At 38.0% G+C, this 20566-nt stretch overlaps 1 protein-coding gene across 13 annotated transcripts in view; it reads right to left on the bottom strand.

Moving 5' to 3' along the window:
• CADPS2 (calcium dependent secretion activator 2) overlaps positions 1 to 20566 on the bottom strand; it is a 335485-nt gene that overhangs the window by 7086 nt on the left and 307833 nt on the right. For all 13 annotated transcript variants that reach the window (XM_075727943.1, XM_075727950.1, XM_075727951.1 and 10 more), the window contains one exon: positions 15180 to 15287. In XM_075727943.1, the coding sequence (XP_075584058.1) occupies positions 15180 to 15287 (108 nt within the window). The remainder of the gene's footprint in view (positions 1 to 15179; positions 15288 to 20566) is intronic.

The following is a 20566-nucleotide window of genomic DNA, read 5'->3' as shown; positions in this document are numbered from 1 at the left end:
CGGAAAACAGAACATCAGTCTAATCTAGTGTTTAAGGTGAAGTTTTCAAACCCAATCTAAGAAGATCTTTAGAGCAAGCAACAAGCTGAAGGGCTCAGAAGGTGGTATTGACAATGAAAGAGTGTTGAAATATTGAGAAGCGCAGCACTTGTGCATTTTTAATAACAAGAGGGTCAACAAGGACACAGCTCCCTCAGTGCCAATAGTTGCCACACCAGGGCTATAAACGCTCTCAGTTCATCAGATTTCTTAAACAGTTCATCAGCTTTCTTAAACACCCTAAACCCCCTCAGCGGACCTTTAGTCTTAAATTAACAAACCAAAGCAATGAAAGAGGGTGCAGCTTGAATGGCCAGCATTGATCCCCAACGGGGCTCGGCGCGGCTACAGGCACTGAAAAACTCGCTCCATTGTCGGGAGGAATTGACAAACCTCCTCGCCTAAATAGTCCAGCTGAGGCGGGCTGGAGGCACGCAGCTGTAAAGGGCTCCCCTCGCCCCGCTCCCAGCGCTCACAATGCGCCAGGCATGAGCTCTTTGTCAGGCCCAGACTCTGCAATTTTCTAACAAGGATTAAAGTTGTTTCTCGGCAGGGCCAGTGAAAAGCGATTTAGCAACATACCGTGCTTTCTTCAGGCGAGTTAAAGAGAAGTAGTTAAGGAATTTCATTATTCTGTTGACCGGTGGAAATACAAAACAAATATATTAAATATTCACCATCTTTCTGGGTGCCTGAGCTATACCATTTGCAGAACGGTTCAATTAAATATAACACTTATTGGCTGAAAGCAAGCACTTCAGATTTATTTTTCAAGTTTTATAAAAAGGTGCAGCTGTTTGCCACCTGGAAGGAGGCTCAATACATACTAATACACAATGCTTTAGTCCTTCTAGGGCTGGTATCCCCAACGCCTGAGACACAAGACCCCGTCGAGTTTCTATATCTTGCCTGCTCTTGATAAATGGGCACTGTCAAAATGCTTTTTCTGCTGAATATGGCAGGGGGAACAGCTTTTCTAGGAACTGCATTTTATCTTCCTACCCAAGCCTTTATCGCACTATTGATCAGGAATTGAGTCACTCAGACGACAACGGGATGTTTTTACTTCCTCCGGCTCTACTTTTCCTACCAGGAACAATAACAGAAAGTATTCTTACGGAAGAGGTTGTATATCAAAGGCAGCAGAGGCTAAAATGCATAAGAAACACTATGAGCATATTCAATATTAAATGCTAAAATGCCCGGTTTTTATTAAAAGGCAATGCTATTGCATTGTTTCAAGATTTTGGTAGCTAGTGTTAGTAGCGTGCCAAGGAACTTTTAGAACATTTTAAAAAAATGTTAAATGATGAAAGAATAAATTATTCCTTAAAAATGCAAACAGCAAAAGTTAGAAAAAAGTTCCTGATTTAAGTTTCATAATTTATTTCCCTCTTTGTAAAATACGAATAATCAGACTGACTTCCTTTGTTGAATGTTAATGACAACGAGGGAAACAAGTGTTATTTGTAGTGTCTTTGAAAACACTCTGAGGTTTTTAAGTTAGAGCTATATTTTCAAGTTTAGGTCATCCACTTAAATGAGGATTTTTACCCGAGCAGTGACGAGTTCATACACTCCTCTGAAGGCTGGAAAGCCTTCGCAACTCTTAAAAAAACCCCAAAGCTGGGGAAGGCTTTCTCAATCTGTGGGCCACCATGATACATCAGAAGGTATGTACACACAGGAACACCAAAATAAGAAATTGAGTCAGAAGAAGTAATTAACATTCAAAATGTCTTTATATTTTTACAGAAATGAAAAATACTTAGTTGCAAACTAAAAGCAACTTTGCATAAGATGTTTAAGGGTTGTAAACCCTCAGGTTTAGGTAGCCTTTTGATTAAGAAAGCCTGAGAAACCTTTGAAGGTTGAGACAACTGTTGGTAGATGTAAACAGAAAATTTAATGTATCAACATGCAGAAATTTTGTTTGTACTCTCTTCCCGGACTATCAATTCTGATTCCTGACACAGGCAATTTATGGACTCGTTAAAATATCAATTTGTTCTAGTGGAGAACTTGTTGACTAGTGGCGTACTGCCCTCCCACCACTCCCTCCTGTATTGTCACTCCCCTGAGAGGAACAAATTATCTCCCCAGTGACTTTTCTTTTCTAGATTGCACTGGTCAGAGATGTGTACTGGTCTGTGAGGCACTTCCAGTCGCATTTCCAACGAGACTAACTGTGTCAGTGACCAGGAAAATGAAGGAACAGAAGCTGGGGAAACCTGAGAGAAGAGAAAGCTCTCATGCAAGAGCTTTCCCATCCCACTGTCGGCTCCATGTGGCTTCATGGTGACAGCCACTGCCCTTCTGCAACACATTATCCATTGTGTGGATGTGCCTTCTCATTACCCATAGCCTCACAGTGCCACAACACAAAATGTTGAGCTACGTTTGACTCTGAGCAGCCAAGTTTACAGTGCCATCCATGAAAAAATATCCTCACCAAAATCCGGAAATTTACCTTCACGGGAAGTCCATGCAAAGGTGATTTTTTTTTTTTTTTTTTTTGGTGCGTGTGTGTGTCTCAACATTATTGTTCTGAATCAACAGAGAATCTTACATTACTGAGATGTGCTGCTAAAGTAGAGGCAGTAAGATTCAGTTGGCAGAAATGGTCAGTTAGCTGGCCTCTGACTGTAGAAATAGAAATGATACCATCTCCAGCTAGAGCAAAATTTTCAAGTACACTTGTAGCCTGGCTCTTCTTACAGCTACCCTAATTCTGCTGGCTGTTTGGTTTTTGGCAAGATAGTAATCTTTCTGTTTCGGACATCGAAGAGGTTTGTATTATTTTTCAGAAACATGAAAAATTTCTCCACCTTTTGATTCAAAGCACTGCTATGACTGGAGAAAAAATTTTATGTGGCATAGATTTCATAGAACAATGAATATGGGGGAAACAGCTACACTACGACTGTGCTGAGAGTAAGAATTGTATCTCCATTTTACAGGCACTGATGGAGCACTACTTCACCCATGTGTTCACTTCCTGTAATTTTACTGTATCAGGACACATTACTTCTACTGTTATTTAAAACATATAAAATATAATGCATACAAATATTAAAACTGAAAGGGTACTTTAATGTACTTTAGCTTTCATCTAATAATAGTACGTATCCTTTAATACGCAGACATCAGACCTGGAAGGCTTGGGGGGCTTACTTTTGCATTTTCTTAAATGTTCACGAAGTTCAAGGAGAATACTATTGGTTTTGGGGGTCACCATGATGCCACTCCATTTATTCCTTTTGCATTTTTTTTTTTCCCTAGGAATTTTCATTTAAGAAAAACTGAAAGAAATGAAGATTACACTAAGCACAAGTGGAAAATCCATGAAGTTAGCCTTGTTGGAACCACGGGTTAGCAGGCAATAAAAACAAATGAAGCCTTCTCCCTGCACCAAAAATCTGATGTTTAAAATCCCATGATCTGGAAAATGCAAGTATTAAATCAATATTGTGTCATATGAAAAAAATTCTGTTTATCTCTGCTCCCCATTTTGCTGCAGTTCCTGCCCACATTTTCATTCAAGGACCTGTCCAAAAGTCCCTCTATTGCTGTATCACTCATTTCTGCTGTAATGCTCCCAAGCCCCGTGTTCCCTCCTGTGCTCCTACTTTGCCCAGAGCCCCTGACACACACCTCTTCCACCCCTCCAGTGTCTTACACTTCTAATGCTCGGCACCACTTATCAAGGCATCTTCCTGGAAACATCTTAGGCTTTCAACCAGCTTCCGTGTTTTGCTTCCTCCTCTAGGCCTGAAATGCTAAGCCAAGTTTTGAACTTTGGCTTGGGAATGTGCAGAAATTTTCACAGCCTAAATTAAAGCTACATGTAGCAGGAAAGGAGAAGTGAGAAAGAAACCACATACTACTGTCTGCTTCAACACTCATACCTCTTGTGATAAAGGGATCAGGACCAAGATTTCTTTAGCTTGGTCATTTTAAGTTACAAACTCTGTTTGGGTACAAACCACTTTTTTTTTTTTTTTTCTTCTTTTTTCTTTCTCCCCCCTCTACCCCGTGTGTGTGTGTGTGTGTGTGTGTGTGTGTGATTGTAGCAGATTTATTAACTTGCCTCTTGCACCCTTACTTGGCCAAGGAAGAAAGGTTTTCTTCCTTCCAGTGGGACTCTTCCTTTGGTTTCCTTCTGCCTTTTTTGTGGCATTACTCCAATGAACCTCTCAGGGAGCTCAAAAAACATTTTGTTTTTCTTAAGAATGACTAATTGACGAAACGAACACTTCACTCTCCAGTCAGTCTCTTTCCTGCCTATTTGAACGAAGGATTCCCACTGTCCCTCCCGAAGAAATTGGCAGAAAAGGGGAAGGAGCTGAACAGAAAGAGGAACCCAAACCTTGACAGAAAGACCCTGTTCAGCAGGACTCATGATGATAGACAAGTGAACAGTTGCTGGATGAGATATTTTGGTGACACAAGGAAACAAATTAGGCAAGCTAGTTTTCAGAAATCAGTAATGAGAAGAAAATAGAGAATGGGGCTCATTTAGAAGCATACTAAGCATCTTTGAAACTTCTAGGCAAAAAGGATATTGTTCTGAAACAACAAAGAACTTCTAACATATGAAAAGCTTGTTTTTTAGGAGGAACATAAATTTTTCATATTTTACGCTTATAATTAGAAGCTGGCTAGTTGCTAGGGAACTGCTGCCAATTCACAAATAAATATTCACTTTTAATACAAAATATACAGTACTCATCTTTCCCTGCACTGTATATTGGTTGCTAAACAGCAGTTTACAATATTTATGCTACTTTAGAGCGTTTGTGACCTTTATTTTTTTCTGGCTTCTTCACATATGGTAGATGCACTGGGAAACTGAGAGTTTGCAAAATTAGACATGCATAACTTCCTTCTGTATCTGGACATATGTAATGTTGCTGTTCTGATTTTAAACACTAGGTACTAACATAATGCGCATGACCGCAAGAGACTAACAGCACAAACAGTTTCCCTACTCACTCTGGATACGCAGTGCATCTATGCACAGTACTTCCACAGGTTATTCTGGTGCTAAAACTCTCTGGAGCAAATGCTGCCAGTCTTGTTACACTGGGTGATGTGTTGCAATTTGGGTATATCTGCAAACATCCTCCACGGCGCAGAATGGGGAACATCACTTGGGTGACCTTGAAATGGAAGCCAGCTTGGACCTTCCAAATAAACAAATGAACACAATGCAAAAGGACCATGTTGTTACTCATTATATTAGCCTCTTGCTATCAGGCTCTAGTTTTACAAACCTTATGAATGCGCTTAGCTGCACAAATGCTAAGCACTCTTCCTAAGTGTGCGCGCGTAACGTTAGTAAGGTTAAAGGTCCCGGTTCGCTCCGCCTGTAAGGCATGTTACTGAGGCACCTACATCTGCTTTTGCCCAGTCATCTGAGACTCCCTGGGGACTCCCTGGAGCGAGGCATCAGCAAAGGGTGATTCAGGGAGGTGGCAGAGTCCTCCTGTGAGCTTCATCTCATAAGGTGAGTATACTCTTAATATCTCTACCTTGTATCAAAAGTGAAGTGGACCAAAGCTGGGCCAAAGTCTATGCTGTAGCTTTTAAACACTGACTCATGTTAGTAGCTTTTGTCCCGGAATCTTCTATTTAGACTCCCTGCTCCATGTGGAATGAGGACAAGTACATATTTTAATTAGAGTATTTAAAACATCCTGGGTTCCTCTGGGTGAATATTTACAGACAGCTCATTTCTTTCCACCTCAGCAATCTTGACTCATCATCCGTTTACTCTGTATGTTATTGTAGCGGCATATGACAGGGCTGGATGCAGCTGTGAAGTTGATAGGGAGTTGCACAGTGGTGCAGCCACTCCTCTCCTACGCAGCATCGATTGGGCACCACACTGAGCAGCACTAATGTGGAGCAGAGGTCCAGCCTCCTGCCTCCCTCTTGCTTCTCTCCTCCCCTCATCTCTTTGGAGAAAGTGTCCTTGGATTGGGCAGGTGCCTGGTTTGCTCCTTTCCGTCTCTGACCCTATTGCCCGTGTGCACTCTTTCAGCTATGCAGATTTTACAGCTGCGTTGCTTTTTTTTTTTCCCTGGAGCTGATTTTTCTATTCATTATTTGCACTGCTTTTCTTGCACACTGTAAACAACTTTAGTACAGTGTAAGTACAAAGGATTGTCAGTGCTGTGTAAATTAAGAAAATATACAATGAAACACTTGAAAATTATTTAAAGGAAATAATCTCTGTACAGGTCAACACTTTTGCGCATTTAAATTGGCACTACAGCTTCAGTTCCCCGTGATCAAACAGGTTAAGAAGCTCTTTCCACTGACGAATCACTGACTTTGTCAGAGCACTCTGCAGCATGCTCACCTGGTACTATTTACAACACAGCAACCTCTTTCTGTTACTCCAGACTCATTATAGTAAAACTAGATTATTCTTACGCTTTCTGGTGCTATTTTTCTTGTAATACGATCAACAATGTGGTTGCGCGTCTATCTGTGAACGCTTATGCAGAGTTTTGCTTGATTTTCCTTTTTAAGCTAAGCTTGACCCAAATGAAATAAAAGTAAGTATAAATATCAAACCCGCAAATAAGGTTTGAGAAACCACAAGGTTCTCCTGCTGTTTATACGTGTGTGAATTACAGTACATCAGGAAATCAATATTCCCTAGATGGTGCTTGTGCCTGGCACTTCATGGTGAACAAACATTAGATAAGACAATATAAATGGTACAATCCTTATTGATTTCTCTTGACTGCGTAGAATGTGAAAGCTGCAGCCACAGTTAACACTTACTGACAGACTCATCTAAAGTTTCAGTGCTATTTTATATTTTTATAGTTGTCCATGCTCAATTGATTCCATTAAGTTGCTAGACACATTTCAAGCCATCTAGATAGGAAAAAAAAAATGCAGTGCCTGGAATGAGATGCTGCTACTTTGTGCCTAGCAGGATAAAAAGGTTAAAGGACTAAATTGTGCCTGGATGTTGGAAGGCGTTCTCTTTTATTTGATAGAATTTGTTAATGTTTTTAGTGATGGATAGATGCATTTAACAAAGTTAAATAAATGAATGAACAGTATAGACCAGAAATGTCTATGGGGAAACTGTACTGGAAACTGCCAATTTTGTAGCCCCTCCCCAAACAAACAAGCAAAAAACCCTGGTAGTTCCACCCCTGACTGATAAAATTCCCTCAGAAAAAAAATTGGGTTGGCATTAAAATCTTGAATTTGGGATTTTTTTTTCCATTTGTTTTCCTCTTTTGACTCATGATGCACATTTTAAATCACGTTTTTATAGCAATTTATATATTGTTCTTTTTTCAAAAAAAGTAAGCTTCTCACACAAGTCTAGGAAATTAGGGGGTAGGACAGCATAAGACATTCTGAATATCAGGATATGATATTTAGTGCCCCCCCCCAATAATTCTCTATTTCCCTTTTCTACCCAAAGATCTCTTTCAGCAAGATATCAGAATATCTATTTCGAAATTTCTTACTCCTTGGCCGGGAAGATTTAAATAATATGGTTAAATTAGTGTGAAAAAGGTGGCAGACCTCCATTCCGTGAACACTAAATGCAGACTGGACTATGGGATACATAATGTCTTGAGAAAACCCGTTTTATATCTTTTCGGGCTGTTTGATACCCAACAAGATGGAAATTCAGAAGTTAAAAACGGCATGAAAAATGAAGAAAGGGGGAAATGTATCATATCAAACCCAGATCAAAACCAGCCACTGTGTTACGGTTTCCTCTAGAGAACACCCTCTCAGCTACAGTGTAAAACAGCTTACAAAGTGCTGAATATTCTGATCCTGAAGCAGCGAACTCTGAAGCACATGCTTTGCTTTAAGTGTGTTGTGGTCCTATTGATTTCAGCAGTACTGAGCTTTGCTGGATTGATAGCAGCATAATCAGCACCCTCCAAGAGTGGGCACTGCTTTCCTCAGCATATTCCAGAAAAAAAACCCCAAACTTACATACTATATGAAATCAGATGGAGGTTACATTTTTCAGCTTTCAAATCAACTGTTGTTCTCTTATAGAGATTTCTATCTCAAAAAATGAGGTGAATCTACTTGAAAACATCACGAATAATGTAGCGAACTTTGAAAAGACTTTGAACAGTAAATTTGCAAGATGTTGCTTCCACCTTCCACTCTTGCAGAAGAGTTTCATACATTTGAGCATGTTAATATAATTCACTTTTTCAGGGCGCATTTGGTGACACTGCCTATGGTTTTCTGTAAAATTCGTTCTTTTACCAAAAAATACATGACAAACTGTTTTAAAATGACAGGAATGTCTTTAGATCCAGAGAAAACTGCAGACTGGTTCTCATATCAAGAGCTTTCTATTTTCCCTATAAAATATTAGACATAATTAAAGGTGAGTTAAGACTTTGGTGAAAATCTAAAGAGCATCGGCAAATCTGAGCACTGCTCAGCTTTTCAATTGCTTTTCTACTTCTCAGTTCTTTTAAATGGTTTTCTATGGCAGGAACATTTTTCTTAATTAGTCACAGCTAATTAGTGTTCTGGCATAGACAAGTAATCAGAAATGTCAGAGCTGCAAGGCTACATCTCCCTAATCCTTTGATAATAATTTAGCCTCCTGGGAGGGCCTCAAGCTGCGGTAAGTAGTGGCTGACAATAAGGCAAAATTAGGTGGGCAGCAGACCATTAGGATAGAAAAATAAAAAGCACTACCAAACCCTGCTGAGCACCATCAGGCAACTAACTACACTGCCAGATGAGGTGCCTGTTTAAGCCTGTGTTGTTAATTAGCTGATTCTACCAGACCTGCCACATATGTCCAGGTGCATCATGCAAAGATGTGTATTTCTGGGTTTGCGCCAAAGGACAATTTTGCACCGTGATCAAATTTCAAGAATCTGAGAAAGAAGCCCACATATTTCTTGAAGATTATTCTGAGTTATCAAAGAAATAAGAAGATCAACAAGCTACAATCCATTTTTGTGGAGTCTCTTTTAAGTAATTAGGCACGGTCCTCTCATGTTTCTCAGAGGTTAATACAAACAGAGCTTTTGATTCAAATGTGGCCTTTAACCAGTTCTACCTAGTCTCAGCTTGCTGAAGTTGCCTTGGCATATAATCTAGATCAAAAAGTAGACCTTTCTCAAATCACACGCTTGCAAATAATTACATAACAATGAAAGTGAAGATTACTTATTAGAATTAATGTGACAGGAAACAATTTGAGAATGACGAAAAAAAATCACATTTGAAGTTTTCTAGAAAGACATTGTTGAACACTAAATACTACAGTAATGGTGCTTTTGAGGTAGACATGGACAGAACAAGGAGTTGGTACTACAGAAAACTCACATTTGAAATATGTGTTCCTCTTAGCTGTGTAACAGCAGCTGAAGATTAACTCACTTGGCCAGGGGGAAGCATTTGTTCATTTTTAACACATTTTTTGTAAAAGGTCAGAAAACTTAGAAAAATGATCCAATTGAATAAAGCATTTGCTAAAAATGTGCTTGCAGATATGATGGCAAACAGAAACGAATCAAATGAGTACTTCATCTTTCCATTTAGGCATAGAATGAAGTACATGACATAGTAATCTTTGGAGAATAATTACTACCTCAAATAACCTCAAGTACATCATTAAACTTAAATCGTCCATCCCTGCTACTAACGGAAAAGGAAAATAATGGGTGTGATATGGGAACACTACTAGCATTTAATGCACATTCGAGAGAAAATACAAGCATTTTTTTGACAGAAAAAGAATATCACATTACATCTGAATTTTTGAAATACAAAAGCCAAAAGCAGTTACATAGATCTGGAGTGCTTAAGCATTTATACTATTCATGAAGACGTTCAGTCTTTCTGCACTCCAGAGAAAGTTGTATGAGTCCCCTGCCATTAACATCTCTTACACTGCTTGTCGAATCGTTACCCTGCACGAGGCCACAACCCCGAGGACGTTCACCTACGTGAGCAGTCCCTGTGAAGTCAACAGGACTACTCAGTTGCGCCACACCAGTTTAACAGCCGTAAGAGATGGACGATCAGGGCCAAAGGCAACATCTGCTAACAGGTGCCATCTTGTAGAAGATAACAAAGGGACCTGTTTGCCAATGCCGACCTTTCCAGGATGCACACTCTGACTACTCTGTGTTCAAGGTACACTTGTGCACAGGTTTCCCAGGAATTAGAGCCCCAAAAAATTGTAAAACCTTCAAGATGTATCAATGGTAAAACACCGATGCGTTACAACGGTTCTCTTACACTATTCTTTATTTCTCAAAGCAGCAATCAATTATTGCATAAAGATTTCATTGCATATATAGTCTTAGTAAAATTGGAATTGTACATCTGTTTGCACTCTAAGTTTTTCACAACAGATCCAACACAAATATAACCTATAGGATAATGCTCTTAACGGTAAATAAACCAAGAAGGGTTTTGAAGGGAAAACGTTTGAAACGAATTTTTTCTGTGTTCAGACAGGAACATCCATATTTCACGTGCAATTAACAGGTACGAGAAAATGAGAATATACCCAAATGGCACTTAGGAACTTTACATTACTACAGAAAGTAAGTATTGCATTGATGTTTTATGCAAAATTACTTATCTTTTTAAATCGGGGGTCTGTTAGCAAAATCCAATTTTGTTTTAAAGGAAACAGTTTTTAATTTATAAGGCTAATTTAATTTAAAATGCTCAGGAGTAGGAAGACTTATTGGTCCCATCTTAAAAATTCAGGTAGAAATGTGACTCTAAGTCTAGTCAGCGATGATAACCTGGCATGTTTAGGGACACAGCACTGCTTTTATTGAGGTTAATGGTAAAACTCCCACTGATTTTGATAGTGTAGAACCGGACCCCACGGGATTTTCATAGTTGGATATTTTTTACATCTGTTAATTTTGTGATCAGATACATGGCATTGTTCTTTGATAGGCTGCACAAATGTTCTTATATCATCCATCAAGCAGATTATAAGAGAGGCCTTAATAATAATCAGTAATATTTTAGATTTATTCTAGGTTTGTGTAATTCTATTTAAATACTTCATTTTCCCATTCACCAACTGCTACTTCTGCAGCCTTTTCTGAAAATAAGTATTTTTCAAATACTGATTAAAAAAAAAGAAATTAAAGTGCAACTTTGTTTCTAAAATATTTTACTAAACATGATTTTTAAAAATGAGTTCTTGGTTTAAGTGATTAAACTTTAAAAAAGTTTCAGTGCGTGACGCTTTCAATCACAATTAAAAATTGTAGTCAGTAAACAAACCCTGTAGTGCCTGTCTTCATAATTTAGTTGTTATATATTAAATCTACCTGAGTCACTGCAGCATTAATGGTAGAAAAGTTTGCTTTATTTGAGTTTATTAGAGAAACTTGCCCCAACGTAACTTCATTGTCTTAGTTTACTTCAGCAGAGTATGGGATTGGAAGGAATCACATGGACCGTTCATTGAATTAAGCCTACAGAAATCATGAACATGGAGCAGACATTTAGCCCAGAGCTACTGCAGACCATCCACATACACAACACATTACAATACCTTTCTCTGCTCTTTAAGATCTGCAGTGTTAAAAACAAACAAGCAAACAAGCAAACCCCCACAACTATAAGCTTCTACAGCATGAGAGTAGGAGGTAAGTGTCCTGAGTTTCTGTGACAGAAAGGAATTTGATAGGTAAAATTCCCAGCTGATCTTAGGAAGACGACCACGTCCCACACCACAAAGGAAGACAAAAAGTCCTACGTGTCTCTGACAAACTGACGAAGCAAAAAACTCTGTGACTCCAAATCTGGTGGTTAAGACTGAGAACAAGAAGACTGACCTTGTAGAGACCAGTGCTACCAGGAGCACCACGCCATATTGTTCTGCGTGCTGTCTGTACCCCTTCCAGAGGAGGTGAAGAATGAAATGCACCCATAAGCCAAGTTATTCAGAGAAAAGGAAGGAAAAAAAACCCACCTTGGTTCTGCTGCATGATCAGCAGAGGAACTGAAGCACAGCATGATTTAAATGGTTTGAAAAGTGTGGAAAAAACTAGCAGCCCAGTCGTCTTTCGAAGTCCCCTGGAGATTTGAGCCTCTCTCCTATGTAAGGATTCATATCTCAAGCTTAAATTCCATTCTCCTGATTTTTCACTTTTTGTATAGCATGGTGGTGCTTTTCCAGGCTTATCAAGCACCACCAGAAAACAATGCACATTTTTTGTCTTCTCCCCAGTTTGAGACTTTTCAGATAGACAGAAAATTTTCCAACTTCTAGCCTTAATGTGTTTGTGACCCACTGGCAGACATTTCTACTTGTATCAATAGTATTCTTCAATTTAAATGAAATGTACACACCTCTTTGGTGTGTACATTACTTCATGTGATAGACAGCCCGTTCTCTTGGTCACTGTAATAGCTGTCAGTATATACCAGCCCTGAATCAAGTCAATGAAATCTGTGCATAAGTGTGCAAGTACACAGTTTTTGGATTAAAATAATGTCTGGGGCCTGATCTTGTCTATATTTATAACTATCACTGCTAGCATACAGAACAGTCTGGGTTTTTTGGTTATTCTGGATGAAGTGTTTCCCTGGCTGAAACACAGACGTGCACTTTTCCTATTTCACTTGGCTGATGATTTCTTAGAAATACAATGTATTTTAAGGGGAAATCAAGTGTTCTATAACTGTACCCAGTCAAATGGCTTGAAGTATATTTACATAAAAACTTGAACATATTTTATTCTTTCTACTGAAATATAACTTGATAGAATTGAATTTATAAACAGTAACTAGGTTTTGTTATATCACTAATTTAAAAACCACTTCCAAAAATCATAGGCAAAATCTTGCTCAGTCATACTGTTCTAAATCTGAATTAATCTCAGGAAAGGTGAGTTAACACAGTGAGATGCCTTTGTTTGAAATTTCTGCAAGCTATGAACTTACATATTTGTTAGTGCATTTATCTGATTCTGTCCAGTTGGTTATATCTCCTAGTGTGATGTTACGTAGAAATGTGAGACCACCATATATGAAGAAAAATAAAGATACAAATAGATATTTGATACACAGAATACTTATCATGTACATCTTTTTTCTTTCCTTACGGCTACAAGCACTGGCCATGACAGCATACAATGCATACGACTGAGTAAAAGGGGACAGGAATGGTTTTGCAAAGACAAGTGCTATGTCATGGCTTGCATTCATACAGGAGATGTTTTCTTGTGCTGAAAAGCTTGATTGCTGAAATCAAACCTGGAAGAGGTGCTCAACCCATGCTAACCCAATCGTACTGAGGCTCTGTCCTTGGGTTAGAGCTAGTTGGCCTAACCCAAAATCACACCAGGAACCATGCTGACAGCTTAATGGTACGGATGGTCACCTGCTGGTGGTCCACTGCTATGGACATAGCCTAAGGCTTGGTCCAAACCCACTACATCAACAAAGTCAATGTGGTCTCTCCAGTGAGAGTTCGACTTGGCCTTAGACACATAATTTTATTAACATTCAGAAAATTACAACATAAGCAAAAATAACCCCAAAGAAAAACAAAAAAATAGAATCTTGAAAATGAAACATATGCTTGCAGATTCAGTGCAAAAGCAAACTGAAGCAGAAGTTGCTAATATGGTTTTAGTACTTTGTGAAGGTGCCAGCTGGATGGATGATAATTTTTCTACCCCTGCAGGGCATCAAAGCTTTTATAAAATCATTCTTTTCACACATATTAGCACTTAGCTTATTAAAACAGATGATACTTTTTTTTTTGTAAAGCTGCCTGGGAGTGTCTGGAAATACAAAATCTGAGAGATAAGTCTCATTTTGACCACCCAGCCTAACAAACAACAAACACTGACATGACATACCACGGCTGAGAGTCTATGTTATGGGACCTTCTGTGACTGCCACAACTGTAGTGTCACAGTAAAGGCTGTGAATTGCTGTTATGAAAACATTTGCTGTAACTTGCATAATTAAATGAAACTGCCAGCAAAGCTTTCTAAAATACTTAGGAGATGACACACAAATAAATACATTTCAAAGTCTGTATTATGTTCCAGAATTTGTTTTGTAATAAATTGCATTGCACAGTGCCAGAGATGACTTCTTTCCCTGTTCAAATTCCTACATAATTATAAGTGACTGACATAATTGGCATGTAAATTGATTCAAGTTTATAATAAAATAACTTTTATTTTAGACATATTTTACATGTGTAGTGCTTTGAATTTATACAGAAGCTACAACTTCAGCTGCCTACAGCTTCTCCTTCAGACAACTCAGAAAGGGACATACTAGACATAAATTAATGTCAGAACTTAAATGAGCAGAAATATGGCCAAGACACTTGCTAGTTGCCTTATAGGAGAGCCTTGTATGAGGAAAATTTTGGTAGAGCAAGCGATCATTTCTAACAAAAAGAGGAGGAATCAGGGCAAAGGAATGAGTGGAGGGAAGCTGTGGAAGCCAGTATCAAAGCTGAGGGAAATTACTGTGAAGATACAGGCTGGCTAGCAATGTGTGGGCCTCGAGGTTGAGGAAGAGGATTACTCTGAACTTGCAGAAGCAGGACTAGAATTTTGAAAACAAGTTCAACAATTCAATAAATGGTTGGTCAACTTTAAGAAATTATAAGTCTTAAACTAAAAATCCATAAAACAAAATTCTAAAAGTCGTTCCATGAAAGTACTGGTCAAAGCTGTAGATGCACCTGGAGTAACTGGCCTCTTTCTGTATATGAGCAGGCAGTGATGTGTACAAGTTCTTTATTTAGGGAAATTAGGTCTGCAATGGAGTCCACAAACCACACCAATCCACTTGTCTCCATTAACACATTCAAAATCGTAACATGGAATAAAATTAGACTGCTCACAGTGGAAAAATTACTACTTTGAATAATAATCTTCTACCAATTTTATTTATGCCTTCTAGCACTTAGAAGTTTCATGCAGAAAATGTTTAAAGAAAAGCCATCCTTTACAGCTGAAGATGGTAAATAAAAAGCATCAGAAAAAATGATCAACAGGGAAGAACATCTGAACGGCTTGCTGAATATCATCAAAATGCAGCTTATCCCTTCTGATGTAGTAATAATACCAGAAAGTTTTGAAAGGGTAGTTACTTACATCAAATAACTTCTCTATGTACATTTCCTCATTGACCTTTTCTCGAAGTATATCCTGGTTTTGTCGAACAAACATAATGTAGGTATCTGCTAGATCCATCCCTGGTTTCTGTGGAGACATAAAGTAAGGGGAGAAAGTAGTGGGAAGGGAAAGAGATAGACCACGTAACAGTTGAGACTTACAAGAAGTTATAATGGTTGGACTGGATGATCTTAAAGGTCTTTTCCAACCTAAATGATTCTATGATTCCATACTTAAACATAATGAAAACTGAGATTATATTACAATGTTCACACATGTATAAATTGTATTTACTAAATCTACTGTGAATTCTGGGTTAGTTAGCAAGTTCAGGAGGGTTCACTACTAATAACGTTCTCAATGTTATAATTTATGGATGCTTTGAGTCATAAATCTACATTGCCATATGTAATGGAATGAAGTCTTGGCTCTGATAACGTCAATGGCAAACTTGGACATTTTCCCCTTTTTTTTTTTAGTGAGGCTCTCATAGCCACTCCACCCTCAAAGTCCAGATCCTGCTACCACATTCAGAAAATGGTTCAAAAAAGCATTCAGTTCCTTTTGCATTGCCTCAGACTTGCTTCCAGTGTACAGCTGAATTTTATGTTTGAGGTTAGCTTCTACTAATTCCTATTCAAACTAAGTTCAAGCATTTCTCTGACAGCAACGGCGTAAAAAGGTTGGTATGAGAGTAGACCTGTACCCCTATTTTTCTGAAACTGTTGCACTGGCACAATCAGCTCAGAGAATGACTAGGGAAGAAGCAAGGGCTGAAATGTTTCCCTTCTTGTACCGATCTATGGTCTGTATGAATAGCAGAGTAGGCATAATTTTCATACCACGCTCCCAAACATGGGACAGTCTAGGATATGTCATGTGTATGTGATACTATGTCAGACCAGCCAGAGTGGTTGCTGAAACTGCTCTCTCCTGCCCAGCTGGGACTTCTGGACCTCTGTAGCCACAGAATGTTGCCCCTAACAGCCTGCAACATCCCCTTTCCTGGCAGCGTACGCAGAACTGGTCAGGAGTTCACCTTAAAAGGAACCAAGAACAAACATAAGCACATTGGCAAGTCTTCTGTAAATGCCCTCTGTGTGAGCAGGTTTGTAAAAGTATCACTTGCTCCCAAATAGTAAGTTTTTAAAGTTCATGGCATGCAAAAGGAGGCTAAGTTTTACAATACCTTACAGTAAGCTTTAGCACAAAGCTATTTATAGGGGATTCAGATTTGGCTAAGACTGACTCTGTACAGAATAATTAACAGCTCTAGGGAAGGAGGATGAAAACAGCTATACCCAGTCCCTGAATTCCCAGGCATAAGTCATCTCTGTTTCTCAGAAGCTGTTATTGTCTGAAAACAGCATACGTACAAAGCTGTACGTGTAAAATATTTAGCATATTTTAAAGGCCTGTATGCATAAACATGCTCATATAGTTAAAATATTTACACATAATTTTATATTAAGGCTTTCTTTCTAGTCTACTTTGTGTATAACTTTTGATTTTTTTCATTCCTTATTATCTTATATGTAATATATTACAATGTATATAAACAGGTCTGAGCACAAGAGGGAAAGAAAGTTGCAACATGCCCAAACTAATACCTGTCCAGAAACTGTCATTACAATAATAGGATGAGAGCATTCTCCCCTCGAAACTGCAGTGAATGAAACCTCCTGGATCATGAGCTTCATCTCTTTTTTCCTGAATCTACCACAGACACATATATGAATATGATCCAAAATATGAAGATTTTCTTTTTCATTTATACATGTGCATCAATGGCAGTTTCATTTCTTAAAAGTAACAGTTAAATGTGGAATGATGGCCTGGTTTAACACTCCTAGCATCTCCAAAACTCACACTGAAAAACCGAAATGTCTCTGGCACATTTAGATTGGTCATTCCAGAGGCAATGAAAGCTCATTTCAAAAACTTATCACATACATACATGCCTACATGAAACTCTTAAGAGGAAAGCAGGACCTTTTATATTTACATCTGAGTTACACACCTTGATCCTAAGCATAGAAATAAAAATGTAAGATTACAATAGATAAACAGTTTTCTGTTGGAAAACCTGGTTCATGGAAATCAATAGATTTCATTCATAAAAATGTGCCTTCTTCATTAAAATGTGACAGAAATGTTTTAAAATTAAACTAAATCATAAAGCGATTTAGGAGATTCAAAACAGAAAGCTCCATATATTCCTTTAGCATACTCATTTGTGATGGTAGAAAAGAATAAACCAGTGTTGAAACTTTATGTACTTTCTAAAACTTGATAGGCAATTTAGAGGAATTGGACTAGTTTGAAGTTGGAGACATAATGGGAAAATATTTTGAAATCTCAGGGGGTGGGTAAAGGAGATAATCTAACAAATGAAAGGCTGATTACAGCTCTTGGAGATATACATTATATGTAAAAATGAATCTTCCACTGAATGCTAAAACTTCATGGTTTTCCAATTCATGCAATTTTTTCTTTTACTCAGTTCAATAAAAAATGTTCATCTTGCAGACAGCCAAAGCTAGAAGAATAACATTTCCCATCAGCATTAACTTTCCCCTTATCTTTGAGATGTTTACCTAGTCTTGAAGCTGTGACATATGGGAATTTCACACCTAGTGAATATATTTTCATGTAGCTTGTGGCACAGGAGTGTAATCATTAAAAGAATATACACAAGTAAGAGTAACTGCAACAGCTGGTGACATTTACCAATTAGAATTACAGTTCTTTAAAACACTTCATCCTTCTTTAATGTGTGCAGGATAATTATCTTTGAAAATTGCTGTTGAAAAAAAAAATTAATTTTCCTTTTAAACAGTGTCTGCCTACAGTAGAAATAGTCTGCGTAAGGAAGTTACCAATACTCCAACAGTATGACTCCCCGTTTTAAAAACTCACCCAAATCATTGCAAGCTAACCATCTCGGCTCATGGTGGGCAAAACACACATTAAACATTGAATGAACCAATAGCATACCAAATACTTCATTATCTCCCCATATTGCACGCATTGAATTTATTTGTTTTCTCTAAACACGTGAAAGAAGAGAAGAAAGCTATTATAAGCATCAAAACAGGCTTAGTGTTATATATTTCAAATTCTAACTTTTTTTTAAAAGCGGGATTATGTATTAGATGAGAACCTCTGATTACATGATCCTATCATTCCCCTACTATTTTGGATTATTAAACTTCAGAAAAATCCTAGGCTAATGTAGAATAAAAAAAACCCCAAACAGTGAAGCAATTAGATGTACCTTAAAAGACAAATTAATAGAAACTGAGACATATTTTAAGTAACTGTCACAGGGGGCATTGCATTACTAACATCGGACAGACTTAAGCAACTCAATCTCCACTTCTATACCCAAAATAAAAAATTCTGCTCCTCTGAATCTCTGGCAGAACATCTGCCTAAGTTAATGGGACAGAGTTATTTGCACAGCTTTGGGAGAAGAATTTAACCTGGTATATTTATCTGGATAAGTATAAAAAAAGGTATTCTGTCTGAAAACTTCCCCAAGTAAAAAACTGTTTTTATATGATAGATAAAAAAGTTATTGAAGGTTTGTTTTATTCAGAACAGCAGACAAGATGTTTTGCCTATCTGAAAATGAAAGAGAACCAAACAAAGAGATGAATGGAGAAACTGGAAACACAAAGACATCAAATAAAATACCAGGAAATGAAGAGTTGTAAATAGGGTTACTTTGTCACTGGTTACACAAGTAACTGAATACACTGGCGAGTGAATGAGTTTAAACAAGGGTGTAGGCTTCAGCACATTCTTTTTTAGGGTTAATCACTAGTTAACCTGGCAAGATGAACATGCTGTTTGGGAAAAAAAAAAAAAAATCCTTGTTAATTATATACTGCAAGTGCTCTTACTTCCTGCTGCTGCACCTAATCCCACAGGTGCAGGTTGTCTCTTTTACTATTCACTGGTAGGTGGGTCCAGATAGACAGGCACTTTTTCATAGCAACGAATTCAGATAAAGAAGAAACAGCTTAACTTTGCCCCTTTAAACAGGAAAACACTATCATAGTGTCTATTTAACAAGGAGGCTAATGTTCAAATACATTATTCCAGTTTCCACGATGATGCAGAAGCTGTATTATGATTGACACACATCGCTCCCACTGGCAAAATTTGCCTGAGGCACCTAGTCAAAAGTAATGCTGCATTGCCTTGATTTCCAGGCGTTCAAATATTTTGCAGCTGAAAGGTTTGCAACAAGCTTAATACTGCCATTAATATTAGGCTTTCCATCCAGCAGAGAGACACCTAAGTTTCTGCACAGCTTTTTGCAATGCAACAGTTTGTCACAAATCTCAATAAAATCTGTGTACATTTGTAAATACTTGAGTTATGTTTATTCTCACTTTGGCATTTGTCACAGAAAATTTCTTAGCATCAGAAAGTATTAAACAAACTTGTATTCTTGATATTACCAAGAAAAAAATCTAGTTTTACCTAGTTGCTATCCTGTCAAAGCATTAATTTTTCAAAGATGAGAACAGATGTTAGAGACTAACTATATAATAACAAACTTCATCCCATTTTGTGTTTGCTTTCCTCTCCGCCCCCTTCCCCTCCCCTGCATCCTGGAGGGAGACGTTTTAACTACAGCGTGGATGTAACAATGAAATGAAAAGGAGTGATGAGCTGGAGGGGGCTATTGTGAGAAACACAGGAGCTCCTTATTCAGTGTCCACGACCAAATGAAGGAGCACGTTGGAAAATTTCCCTGCCTGGAATTTCTCCTCTATATTCTGCAAGGCTCATCACTTGGGCTTTGGAATGACAGAATTAAAATACTGTTAAAATATTTTTGGAATAGAAACTACTTGTACTCATGACAAGATCCTCGCTCCCTTCATTTCTTTCAAATCAAAATACGTAAGTCAGGCAGGAAGATGGATCACTTGTATAATCGGTCTATTATAAAGGTAACATTTTATTCTCACACGGTTATGAAAGATAGTATTTTGCTGAAGTGGAAAAATACAATGCATTTTCCCTGCCTCTAATACATCTTCTTGTAGATGAAAAAGCAACCTTGGCAAAGGCTAAATGTGTGTATTTTGAGAACTGTCATGCAGAACTTAAGCTGTGATTCTGCAAGCATTTACGCAAACAGTTTTTCATACACATGTAGCATCACTGCATTCACGGGGCAACACAGGCATGCAAGTGCTTGCACCAGGATCTTGATTCTGTAGTGCAGAAGGTCTTCAAAATGCTACAGTTATGATGACAAAATCAGGCATTAAAATATGCTTTTTTCCCCCAAATAATTATGTTATTTTCACTTTCCTACTGATTAGCAGCCATCCTTCTGATCT

This window comes from Pelecanus crispus, chromosome 1 (assembly GCF_030463565.1).
Source record: "Pelecanus crispus isolate bPelCri1 chromosome 1, bPelCri1.pri, whole genome shotgun sequence".
Lineage (NCBI taxonomy): Eukaryota > Metazoa > Chordata > Aves > Pelecaniformes > Pelecanidae > Pelecanus > Pelecanus crispus.
This window is presented reverse-complemented; position numbering and strand designations above follow the sequence as displayed.